The following is a 13,831-nucleotide window of genomic DNA, read 5'->3' as shown; positions in this document are numbered from 1 at the left end:
CCTTGCATGGCTGTATACTGGTCTCTTCCCCCTCAGTGCTAATGTAGGTCTCTTTTTTCACTCTCTAACCTGACATCCCTCCAGCTGCACAAGCTAATAGATGATTATTTGGTGTCCAGAAATGAACAAATCTCTCATGAAATTCAGATAATGTCCACCATAATTAGCATCAAAAACAATGCTCAGCAAAAATAGGAAAAAATACATTCTGACTTATGTTAAATTAATTATGGCTTGATACTATTCACATGGCCATGAATGCTCTCAATGAGAGACCGTTAAGAAACGACTCATAGTTCTTCCGAAGAAGGGTCCCAATCCAAAACATCACCTCAGTTTGAAGAAGTGTCCCGACCCGAAACGTCATCTATCGTTTTTCTCCAGAGATGCTGCCTGACCTGCTGAGTTACTCCAGCACTTTGTGTCTATCTTCAGTGTAGTTTTTAAAGATGTTCAGAAGCCCCATGGAACAGTAGTAAATATTTAAATTGGCTTCATTGCCTTTATGTCTGGATAACCAAAAAAAGAGCAACTTTCTCATTGCTCATCACTCCAAGTGTGCTGGTCGGAAGGGTAGAAGCTAAATAAACACAAGCTTGGTCTCAATTCTGCTGCCTTGCTGTCCTCTGGCTTTGTCTCACAGTTGCTCAAAGCGAGAGCCTTTGAATGAGGTACTGGAGACTTCATAACAGCTGTGTCTGAATCTATGTCACAAAGGAAAAAGGAGCAAGAGGAGAAGATGGGAGTTTTTTTAAACCTCATAATTTCCCTTCTGTGCTGCTGCATGAATTACAAAAGTGGTAACATTCTCAGAGAGCAGCTTGTCTATTAGATCGGTTGAACCGATGACTTCTCTGCAGGAGCAGGAGAACGTTTTGATTCTTTTCATTGACTTGCATCTCCCTTTATGTATTCCAAAGGCACTGTGGATACATCAAAGCAAAGCAAGACCCAGACGAGGAAAAATTGCAGTTCCACCATGGGCAAGGTAAGACTAAAGACAAAAGTTTAAATGAGATCACAGTTTACAATATTACCACAAAAGTAAATGACCTCACTAAGATCATTGAGCTGACATTGCCAAGTCGTCAGCTTCTCAGCAGAGAAGTCGGACTAAAAAGTCTCTTACTGAGTGTCTAAAGGAGAAAAGAATAAGCGAGCATAATTAACAAATAAATCCAGTTTTCCCTGATGAAATTCAACTACACACCAAGATTAACATGTTGAAGATTCCATTTGGCTTAATTCTAGAGATATATATCAAATTGATGGAAACAATTTTGTTTTTCTACTCCAGATTGATGGCAATGAACCAACATTAATATTTTTTTAAGGTGGATCAGGACATTGCTTGTTTTGTGAACTAGCAGTTGGCTCTGCAATTGTGCTGCTTCTCCAAAGTTCCCTCGATTCAGGGAAGATTCCATTAGATTAGAAAATCATCATAAAGATAACTCCTTTATGCGAGGAAGTAGAGGATGGAAGATGTGTCATATGGAAAATGTTGGAAGCCATTATTAAAAACATTCCAGCAGGGCGTTTAGTAAAGCTTATGTTAGTCAATGTGGTTTTGGCAAAAGGGAAATCATGCTTGACCAATTTATTGCAGTTCTTTAAAGTGATAACATGTGCTGTAGATAAAGGGGAACTGTGGAATAAATGTGGATTTCCAGAAGGTATTTGATAAGGTACCACATTAAAGGTTATTGCAGAAAAAAATAACATGGCATCGGAGGGTAACACAGAATATAGTATCCTGTTACATAGTCAGAGAAATGGGCACAAATAAGTCTTTAGAGATACAGTGTGGAAACAGGCCCTTTGACCTACCAAGTCTGCACTGACCAGCGATCAACCCATGCACTAGCACTATTCTACACACCAAGGACAATTTACAATTTTACTAAACCCAATTAACATACAAACCTGCACGTCTTTGGAGTGCGAGAGGAAACCGGAGGACTCGGAGAAAACCCACACGGTCTCAGGGAGAACGTACAAACTCCGTACAGACAGCACCTGTAGTCAGGATCGAACTCGGGTCTCTGGTGCTGTAAGGCAGCAACTCTACCACTGCGTCATTGTGCCGCATTGTCTTTTTCTATTTAGCAAGATACAACCAGTGCCAAATCACAGAGATCTATAGTGAGGCCTCAACCACGGTGTGTACATAAAAGTGACTTAATTGAAGGCACCAAAGATATCAGTGCTACATTTGCCGATAAAACAATGATAGGAAAATAAGTTGTGAAGAAGACGTAAAGAGGCCACAGCGGTGATAGAAGATATGTGGTGAAATATTCGGCAAGTGGAGTATAATGGGAGAAGCAGGATGTTGTCAATTTTGACAGAAAAAAATGATATATTATCTAAGTGGTGAGAGAATGCAGAGTTTAAAATTGCAATGGGGATTGCATGGCCTGGTGTGTGATTCACAAGAGGGTAATAAGCAGGTACAACAGTAATTAGGAAAACTAACAGAATATTATTGCTTATAGTGGGGATAATTTACACCAAAAGTATGGGGTTTGTGCTTCAGTTACATAGGGCTACGTGAGGCTGAGGCTGAGTATGACATAAAGATGGTGCTGGAAAGAAGCGACTTTGTGCAGGCAGCACACAGAAACAAATATCATTGGTATTTTAGTTAGCATGGATGCAAATGCTTTGAAAAGCAATTTAGAGAAGGTGTACCAGACTGATACCTGGAATAAAGAGACCCAAGAGACTGCCAATGCTGGAGCCGACCCGAAAAGTCATCTGTCCATTTCCTCCATTGATGCTGCCTGACCCATCTGGAATAATGACCCATCTTGGATAGAGATTGGATAGGCTGTATCCTCCGGAGCTTTGAAGGAGATACAACTGGTGAAACATATAGGATCATGACAAGACTCGACAGGGTGGATGTGGAAAAGATGTTTCCTCTAATGCAGAACCTAGAACTAAGTGGGTCAGCCACTTAAGACAGAGAGGTGCGGTGATTTTGTTTCTCCTAAAAGGTGGAAAATCTTTGGAATTCTCTTCTCAATTGGTGTAGAAGCAGAGTGCTTGAATGTTTTTAAGGTAGAGGTAGATAGATTTTTCATAAACAAGAAAGGATACCAGGAGTAGTCAGGGATGTGGAGTTTGCAGTACAATCAGATCAGTCTTGATCTGATTTAATGGCAGAGCAGGCTTGAGAGGCCAGTTTCATCCAGTTCATCTGTTCCCATATCCACATCCTGAATGATGAACTGCCATGTAGAGAGAACCAGAGTTCATCCAGCAAGGTCCTGCATGGTGCCAGGACCTTAGACAATGCTGTCCAGACACAAGGACTAAGCAGTATAAGCTCTGCCCATAAACACATCTTCAACTTTGTTCAATACCAATGGATGTTCCTGACATTTAGAAACATTCTGAAAAGCATTGAAAAGAATCAAATAAAGTAAAAATGTTCAAAGGTATTTCAAATTTAAACCAAATTTAAAGGCGTAAAATACGACAATTAACAACGGTGGAATAAGAACAAAAATGAAAAGAAATGTAGCCTAGCTTGTTCTTATCTTCGCTTTTCCCGGCTGAAATATCCACATACGAATCACGGGGCACACAAAACCCTGATCAGAGGGCAGATTACTCAATGTAAATGTGGTCACTTTCAGCAAATTATTTGCAAGTACCCTTGGACTTGACATGGAGAAAGCTTTTCCACGAGATATCCATTGGCAGGATGGAGCTAGGAAATCATCAGTGAAACACGACCAGCAAACTTTCACTGCCAGTTAGGATGCTGAATGCGTTTAAATCATTGTGGGGGTTTTTTTCTTCCTTCATTTTGAGTCCAGCATTTATTACTTTGAACTGAGAGCATCACATAGGAAACAGTTAAGAGTTAACCACATTAGGCCTGGAGTCACATATAGGTCAGGCTGGCTTTTGGCCTGATTAAGAAGTTCAGCCGATGATTCCAAAGACGTACAGGTTTGTAGGTTAATTGGCTGGGCAAATGTAAAAGAAATTGTCCCTAGTGGGTGTAGGATAGTGTTAAGGTGCGGGGATCGCTGGGCGGCGCGGACCCGGTGGGCCGAAGGGCCTGTTTCTGCGCTGTATCTCTAAATCTAAATCTAAAAAATCTAAAATCTAAATTCCTGATGCGATAAGACTTTTTTTGCATGGGCATGGTTTATTTGTTGATAATCTTGTGAATTGAAGTATTGTCATATGTGAAATACGTTAATAATGGCTTCAGCCTGTGCTTCCATAGTTAGGATGCCTGGGAATAGAACCTACATTCATCCACATACCTACGAGGATCCCAATCAAGCCGTCCGAGACTTTGCAAAGGAAATCGATGCATCCTGCATTCGGATTGAAAGAGTTATAGGGGGTGGTAAGTAATTACACATTGTCGGAAAGAGAGAATTTGGCACGGAAAATTTGGCTATTCTTTTTAATGGTTGTTTAGTTCAGTAATGTAGGATGTCGACATTCAACTTTTAACCATTCCTCAGTCCTAACCTGGACAACTCTACTCCTGCTCAGTGCCAAATCTGGACCACCCAGCTGCCTTGCTTGATACAAAACCTTGACCATTGCCAAGCTTGGACCACTTTGGTCTAATTTAGTATAACTTAGTTTAATGTCACGTGCACTGAGGTACAGTGAAAAGCTATTGTGCTGTGTGTTATCCAGTTATTGGAAAGAGTATACATGATTACAATCGCAGTCCACTGCCATCCACAATGTACAGGATGAAGGGAATACCATTTAGTGCAAGGCGAAGTCCAGTAAAATCCGATTAAAGATAGTCCGAGTGTCTCCATTGAGGCAGATGGTAGGCCTGACTGCCCTCTACTACTTAGGTATGCACCCCCCCCCCTCATGCTTTGCTTGGCATGTGTGTGTTCTCATGTTCTCAGTAAAATTATACTCCTGTTTTTCATTTCATCCTGGAGAACTAATCCAGGATGGCTACTTGAACAATCGGGACAAAATCAGGATGATCCTAACTTCACTTGGCATCCATTGACATGTACACTTCAAAGCAGGCTGGACAGACATCAGGGACAGGAGCCTTGGCACATCTTCCCAGCACTGCAGGAACCAATTTAAGTGGACCAGCTGGTGCCCTGGCTTATTTCAGATGCCTTCAACGGAGAAAATTAATTTCTAAATGTGGCTTGGTCTCTGTGGGTCTGAACAATTCAGCTTGGAGGAGCTTGTGTTTCCACAGCTGTGGTACAATTTCTGCTGCTTGGTAAAAGTTGAGCATTGTGTACAAATGTTTTATGAGCGGGATTGAGAGGGATATAGTCAGGTAAAGTCTGAGCTCATGATTTCTTCCCCCCCGAGATCTACTTTTAAAAGGCTGCCAAGTCAGACATTAACTAAATCTGACCTTAGCATGAATGCACTGATTGGCTCTGTGGCCTATTAAGTTCTATTCCCATAAGTAAAATGAAATAGCTGATGTATAATCAAACAGATTATGATTCCCCCCCCCCCCCCAAATCCTCTGATCTTACCAGTTGATGTGGTCTGTTTTATTGGATTAAGAACTCTCTTTTTCTGCATCACCAGGTGAATTCGGGGAGGTTTGCAGTGGCTGCCTGAAGTTACCTGGGAAGAGAGAAATCTATGTCGCCATCAAAAGCTTGAAAGCTGGTTATTCGGAGAAGCAGCGCAGGGACTTCCTGAGCGAAGCCAGCATCATGGGACAGTTTGACAACCCCAACATAATCCGCCTCGAAGGAGTGGTCACAAAATGTAGGTATTCCTAACAGAACCAGATCCCACTGAACATTGTGGCGTTTGCTTTTCAACCATTGTGCCCACGATTTATGGTAGGATGTTCTGATTCTTTAAAAAAAGACCTGAAGTAGGGCTTCGCTGTAGGAGTGACTGGATTTGCATTGTGAAACAACCTCTTTTCAATTGAGACTAGTCGGCATTATAATTACTTTAGCGAGACCCCCCGACTTAAAGTAATTTAGTTGAATATGGGCGCCCTGTACTCTATAGCATTCACTTAAAGAAGGATTATGATGCCTTTTGGGATTACCTAAAAGAATCAGGAACCACCTGCTCAATAGACTGCATTTCAGCAGCCCCATGGAAGCAGCTGTATTCAGAGTGCTCCATCTGGTGTGCGTCAACTTGGCTTTGTTCTCCTGGATTTTTCTGCTGATATGTTTCCCTCCAGTGCTCGTAGAGCTGCCAACATGTCAAGATTATCGTGGAGTTTTCCAACATTAAATATGATTTTACAAACTACACAGGAGGAGAATAGAAATACAAGTGCTTTCAAGGAATTGTGATTTGCCTTGAACAAACTGAATGGAGAAAACTATTTAGCCCCTCCAGCCTCTTCCACCTTTTATTGTGACTGCCCTGATCCAGTTCCATTTGCACAAAGCGCCTTAATACCAAGTGACCGCTTTCTGCACAAGATTAACTGGCGAGAATCAGCAGGGCTTATTCAATTATTGAGGGGGAGTAACCAAGTCCTAATTTTATCTTTACCTGATGTCCACAGATGCATGCCTGTAGCCAAGGGGCAAAGATTGTAGTTGGTAATTATAGCCAGTTTAATTTATTAACCAACAAAGTCAGTGGTGGTAGTCTGAAGAAAAGTCTCGACCTGAAACTTCACCATTCCTTCTCTCCAGAGTTGCTGCCTGTCCCGCTAAGTTACTCCAGCATTTCGTGTCTATCTTCATGGTAATCTTAGAGTTCTGATGTTGCCAATAGTTTTAGATAACCAGTATCATAAATGAGAGACCTGCAATTTTATAGCACCTGTTTTGTCCCTATCAGACCACCCCGAGATGCTCTGCATTTGATAAAATATTATTGCAATTTTGCACATGTTTCTTGTAGGAAATGTGGCAGCCAATTTGTGTGCAGCATGGTTCCACACAATGTGACAATAATGCGAGAATCTATGTTTCGACTCATTAACTGAAGGATTAATATTGCCCAGTCTGCAGGGTTAACTCCTCTGGTCATCTTGGAAATGGGCCATGGGACCTTTTACATTCACCTGATAATTCAGATGGGTTGTCAATTGACCATCTCATCAAAAAGACTGGATCTCCAGCACCTCACTCTTCCTTCAGTGCTACACTGTGGTGTCAGCCAAGGGGGTTGTGATCAGTTCTCTGGAGTGGAACGTGAACCAAAAAACTTTTGGCTTAAACAAGAACGCTACACAGCAATGTACACCTAGTAGTCTACGACTGGGCAGTTTGTCTACTGCCTTTCTCCATCTTACGCACATTACCAGCCCCAGTGAAGTTTCAATCCATAGCTGCAAAGATCAGCAAGAAGAAACCTTGATCCACTTGCTGAAACGTCTTGCAACAAACTGCTACCTTTTTGCAACCTATTTGGATTTATTCATTCATCACTTTTCAATAATTGCGTCTATTCAGGGTGGCCAGGGATGACGATTTAGTGGTAATGCAGACAACTATAGCTGAAAATAGCCATCAAAACAGCAGCCAGATCCATGCAAATTGAGTTTTTAAATTGTACAGAATAATTGACGCATGGAGAGTCTACTTTGAACAGTTGAGAGTTTCAGCTCTTTTAGGACATGTTTGAAGTATAGTTCCTTGCACATCCTCCCATTAACGGCAAGGCCCCAGTGGCACAAATCACAATAGTTCATTCAATATGCTTCACTGCTGATTAATATTGCATTTCAATCTTATGTTTTTGGGTTGGTTGGTTTGGGCAATGCAGAATATTTATTTTCCATGTACTGATTAATGAACTGCATAAGTTACAGTGGCCTGTCTCAGAAGCCTTTTGGCACTCAGATCAAAACAATCATCAGACTCTGCTTCTGAATATGTAATTCTGATTAATATTAACAATTCAGACAAACACAGCTAATTAAATGGATTGAACTTTGTCACATTATCATGAATATTCAATTGCAGACCTAAATTAAGAAGCATATGTAAGCAGATAAAGAAGAGGCATACATCATACAAAAAGATTACACATATGTCACAGAGGTTTAACGTGTTCAGGCAATAAAATTAGATTGTCTTTTCAATAATAAGCAGTTTTGAATCTGCAAATGTGACAGGGCTATGTTATCCCCACGAGAAACATTTGAAATTTGTTTTATTCATGGCCTCACTCATCCTTTTATAAATGAAAGGTGTAAAAAGTACATTTTCGGAAAGGAAATGCATAGAAAAGGTTCTGATTAATTTGCAGGATGTTGCCACCCATTAACACAGAGCACATTGTAGGTCCGTCATCTGTCCCACACACCATCCATAAACCTTGGCTTACAAGATCATAAAGGATAGGAGTAGAATTAGGCTGTTCGGCCCATCAAGTCGACGCCGCCATCAAGTCTGATCTATCTCTCCCTCCTAACCCCATTCTCCTGCCTTTTCCCCATAACCTCACCTGTATTAATAAAAAATCTATCTATCTCTGCCTTAAACATATCCACTGACTTAGCCTCCACAGCCTTCTTTATAAAAACCATGTGTCAGCTAAATATCTCCCCAACAACCCAAAACAACCAAGGCTTCAAAATATCAATTCTTTACCATCAGGTTTCCTCGATAGACAATGGAGTTAGAATTAAAAGACTATAAGTCCATAAGACATTGGAGCAATTGAGGCAATTTGGCCCATCGAGTCTACTCCAACATATCATGGCTGATATATTTTCCCCCTCAATCCCATTCCCCTACCTTCTCCCTGTAACCCTTGACACCCTTAAGGGCATGTCCCACTTAGGCGATTTTAAGGCGACTGCCGGCGACTAGGCTGTCGCCGACAGTTCGCTGGGGTGTCACGGGCATGATGGTGAGGAGTCTTCCAAAAAGTGTCGCTGAGAAATCATCCGGTTGGAAATTTCTCGGGGACAGCTGGCTTGTCGGCAGGTATCGTTGCTTATTGCGGGCGCTGTCGCATGCTGTCCCCAGGTTTGATAGGTTCTCATAGATGCATTTAGAAGCACATAATATTAAAATAAGTAAAGTCATTTCAAAATACTATAAAATGCTTGTGTTTAACCAACTTATTTACCGTCAGGACATTTGACAGGTAGATTGGAGGCGACAGTTTGACGGTCAGGTAAGCGTGGGAATTTTCGTGATGTTTATGGCCATCAGCCATTACATTTAAAGTGGGCTCCCAACCCAGATATGCAACCCAGAAACCAGATATGCATCTCCTGTACATTTTCAAAGAAATCCACTTAACCACTTTTAAATTTATTTTTTTAATACTGCTATTATTAAACTGGAAGTAAATCCAGTTTATGCCTTGTTACAGTGAACCTTGGTTTTTAAGTACCCATACAAGATGTTATAGTTCAAAACTCTCAAGTACTTACCAAATTGTCAGTGATTTCAGCGAAAACTAGGACGCCGGAGAAGCATTGACAGCGTGGGAATTTCATGATGTTTCCGAAGACGGTGTAATCTCGACCTGACTCGGCATTGTCGTGGTCATTGTCGTCAGGTAAAAGAAAATTTTGGCGATCTGCTACGACTTTGACAGTCGCCGGCAGTCGCCAAAAAAATTGCCTAAGCGGGACAGGCCCTATACTAATCAAGAACCTAGCGCTCTCCGCTTTAAAAATACCCAATGTCTTTGCCTCCACAGCCGTCTGTGGCAGTGAATTCCACTGATTCACCACCCTCCAGCTAAAGATATTCCTCCTCCACCCCATTCTAAAGGTACGTCCTTTTCATCTGAGGCTGTGCTCGCTGGTTCAGAGAAAGCATCTGTAACTGCAATAGGCGGGTTAATACATAGAAGCAATTCCAAACCGCTACTCAGAAACACAAACCCTCACTTTCTTTGGTTGGATAATGATGAATTTAAGCTATTCCACTTCGTCTTTATTTCCAAAGTTTCTTATTTGTGTCTCCACTGCTTCACAAAGGGTGGTCAAGTCCAACAGATCTCTTGGTTGGGTGGCCAAGTCACATAGAGAATTGAAGGCAGAGAGGATGGCTTTGGTCAAAGCCCAGATTAATGACAATGATTTGGCACAGTCAATAAAAGGACATTTTCTTAGCTTAAAATGGCAAGTTAGAAGATAAACAAATTAATTATTGTGATCAGTTTTGGATCACTCTTGGAATAGAAATAGCTAACCTCAAAGAGATTGTGACACGGAGTAGAGGGAGGCAGGGGAGGTGGTGAATGATCACCGCTTCTTTGAATCCACTACCAAATCAAGCTACCAGCAACATATAATCACCACTCAAAACACCTTTCCCTCAAAGGCAAAGTGGGTGAAGTAGTGACATTGCTTACCGAATAGTGAAAGGCCTGGATCGAGTGGTTGTGGAGTGGATGTTTCCACTAGTGGGAGAGTTTAGGACTAAAGGCCACAGCCTCAGAATAAAAGGACTCACTTTTAGAAAGATGAGGAGGAATTTATTTTGTCAGAGGACGCTGAATCGGTGGAATTCAATGCCCCAGAAGGCTGTGGAGACCGTCAATGGATATTTTTAAGGCAGAGATAGATAGATTGTTGATTGGTACGGGCGTTACAGGTTATGGGGAGAAAGCAGGAGAATGCAGTTGAGAGGGAAAGATAGGTCAGTCACGATTAATAGTTTATTGTCACGTGTACCGAGGTACAGTGAAAAGCTTTATGTTACGTGCTAACCAGTCAGCGGAAAGACTATATATGATTACAGTCGAGCCGTCCACAGTGTATAGATACACGATAAAGGGAATAACATTTAGCGCAAGAAAAAGTCCAGTTTTGACTATCAATGGAATTGTTTTAGGAATCGAGAGAATAATACTGAAAAATGGTGCTGAAAAAAAACATCACCTATGATTTTATTGCATCTTGGAGCTGGAACAAGGGGCTGAATGGTTTACTAGGCGCTTTAATACATGTTTTTTATGTAAATGTCTATAAAGCTAGTGTGATTTATTTTTTGTTTGTCAGAGAATAAAAGCTTATTGGAAATCTGCAATAGATTTACTTACTGCCTGGCCAGGAGAATGCTTTTGCCGATCTATCCTCGTTAGAAAAAAGTGTCCCGTTATCATTTCTGTCGGGCTTTTAGTGGAAGTGAAGGAATGGAAGCTCTTTTAGCAAGGAACCACTCAACAAAGTTAATTTTACTCTCACACGCAAGACAAGAAAGCTGAATCCCCACCCCATCAAATGCATGCTTATTATAAGGATTGAACATCTATAAATGAGGAGAAAGGATGACATTAGAAGACAGTTTATATTTAAGAGGCTACTGGTCTCAATGGCCCTCGGAAGTATCCTGGGTTGGAGCTTGGTCAACAACCTTACTTTTAATATCATCCCTACGGTCATTACAGATAATATAGCAAGATAGGGACAAAACTGGGCCCTTGTGATTATTCTTTCTTAAGAATCTGTCTAATATTTTTGCAACTGCTTGATTTAACAAATTTGTTCATCTCTGTGGTCCTGTTATTTGATCCTAAGCTTCCCAATGCTAATAATATAGAACTAAATATATCACTCACTTCAACTCATGGTTTTGGTTTTAAAAGATCATAAGGTCATAAGGAATAGGAGTAGAATGAGGCTATTTGGCCCATCAAGTCTACTCTGCCATTTAATCATGGCTGATCTATCTCTCCCTCCTAACCCCATTCTCCTGCCTTCTCCCCGTAACCTCTAACACCTGTACTAAAAAAAAGATGGTTAAATATCATCTGAATTGTAGGAATTTTCTGAGGATATTCCTCAGGATTGGAGATGCTCGAGGTGAGGCCAATGCATTTCAGCTTGAACTTATGAAGTTAATGCAAGGCGGTAATGGGAAACAATTAAAATTGTCAAACAGGCTTATTAATACAACCAGTTTTTTTAAGGATTGCAGGACCTCAGATTATGGTCATACTTGATCTGATACTTGTTGCAGACCAATATATGTTGGTGGATTCTTAGTCAACACCTATGAAGAGCACAGATTAATTATTTATTCAGCAGGGATGACCTGAGGAGGGACTTGTTTAAAAAGAGCACCAATGAACCCTGGAATTATTAATCAGTGTATGGGAAGAATTAGTTCTCTGGAATAGCTATGATCACACAGCTTATCAGATCTAGGGAAATGTTGACTATGCAACCATTATAAACAAATAAACTCCTTACCTTAAATTAATGTCTGTAGTATTAGACCTCTCTGCTATAATGAAAATTGCCTACATTCTCTCCGATTTACACCACTCATAATTTTACACACCTCTGCCCAGAACCCACACTCACCTCAGCCTCAACCTCAAAGAAATACAGTTTTCTTTTTATAATCAAGTATCCCAGTCGAGGGGCATGGGTTCGCTGTGTGCTTCTTATATGCTGTGGTTTTAATGATGCAGGAAGTTTTCACCGATCATTGTCTTTTGCAAAACTGTAAGGAGGAACATAGCAAGGAGGAACCTAGCCGCAGTCCCTTCTGCATGGGCATCTGACATATTTCGAAGGAGATAAACTCCAGAATCAAAATCATTAGTGGCCTGATCTCATACCATCACTAGACAATAGACAATAGACAATAGGTGCAGGAGTAGGCCATTCAGCCCTTCGAGCCAGCACCGCCATTCAATGCGATCATGGCTGATCACTCTCAATCAGTACCCCGTTCCTGCCTTCTCCCCATACCCCCTCACTCCGCTATCCTTAAGAGCTCTATCCAGCTCTCTCTTGAAAGCATCCAATGAACTGGCCTCCACTGCCTTCTGAGGCAGAGAATTCCACACCTTCACCACTCTCTGACTGAAAAAGTTCTTCCTCATCTCCATTCTAAATGGCCTACCCCTTATTCTTAAACTGTGGCCCCTTGTTCTGGACTCCCCCAACATTGGGAACATGTTTCCTGCCTCTAATGTGTCCAATCCCCTAATTATCTTATATGTTTCAATAAGATCCCCTCTCATCCTTCTAAATTTCAGTGTATACAAGCCTAATTGCTCCAGCCTTTCAACATACGACAGTCCCGCCATTCCGGGAATCAACCTAGTGAACCTACGCTGCACGCCCTCAATAGCAAGAATATCCTTCCTCAAATTTGGAGACCAAAACTGCACACAGTACTCCAGGTGCAGTCTCACCAGGGCCCGGTACAACTGTAGAAGGACCTCTTTGCTCCTATACTCAACTCCTCTTGTTACGAAGGCCAACATTCCATTTGCTTTCTTCATTGCCTGCTGTACCTGCATGCTTCCTTTCAGTGACTGATGCACTAGGACACCCAGATCTCGTTGAACATCCCCTCTTCCTAACTTGACACCATTCAGATAATAATCTGCCTTTCTATTCTTACTTCCAAAGTGAATAACCTCACACTTATCTACATTAAACTGCATCTGCCATGTATCCGCCCACTCACACAACCTGTCCAAGTCACCCTGCAGCCTTATTGCATCTTCCTCACAATTCACACTACCCCCCAGCTTAGTATCATCTGCAAATTTGCTAATGGTACTTTTAATCCCTTCATCTAAGTCGTTAATGTATATCGTAAATAGCTGGGGTCCCAGCACCGAACCTTGCGGTACCCCACTGGTCACTACCTGCCATTCCGAAAGGGACCCATTTATCCCCACTCTTTGCTTTCTGTCTGTCAACCAATTTTCTATCCATGTCAGTACCCTACCCCCAATACCATGTGCTCTAATTTTGCCCACTAATGATCGCAATGATCCACTGTGATACTTGCTGAACTCTTGAAGCAAGGAAGCACGAGATTATTAGGAACAGTTGCGAAAATGCCAAATCGACACAATTGCTGATCATTATGTGATATTTCAGTGGCGTCCTAGGCTCCAGTCCATTCAGATGACTCAGTATTGTTAG

General features: G+C 41.5%; 1 protein-coding gene across 5 annotated transcripts in view; it reads left to right on the top strand.

The window, feature by feature from the left end:
- Nucleotides 1–13,831, top strand: part of LOC144599632 (ephrin type-A receptor 3-like) — a 319,324-nt gene that overhangs the window by 273,502 nt on the left and 31,991 nt on the right. For 4 of the 5 annotated variants that reach the window (XM_078410760.1, XM_078410761.1, XM_078410759.1 and 1 more), the window contains 3 exons: nt 921–988; nt 4,235–4,375; nt 5,566–5,751. In XM_078410760.1, the coding sequence (XP_078266886.1) occupies nt 921–988; nt 4,235–4,375; nt 5,566–5,751 (395 nt within the window). The remainder of the gene's footprint in view (nt 1–920; nt 989–4,234; nt 4,376–5,565; nt 5,752–13,831) is intronic. The other variant, XM_078410762.1, reaches the window with a different exon arrangement.

The sequence above is a fragment of the Rhinoraja longicauda genome, chromosome 13 (assembly GCF_053455715.1).
Source record: "Rhinoraja longicauda isolate Sanriku21f chromosome 13, sRhiLon1.1, whole genome shotgun sequence".
Classification (NCBI taxonomy): domain Eukaryota; kingdom Metazoa; phylum Chordata; class Chondrichthyes; order Rajiformes; family Arhynchobatidae; genus Rhinoraja; species Rhinoraja longicauda.
This window is presented reverse-complemented; position numbering and strand designations above follow the sequence as displayed.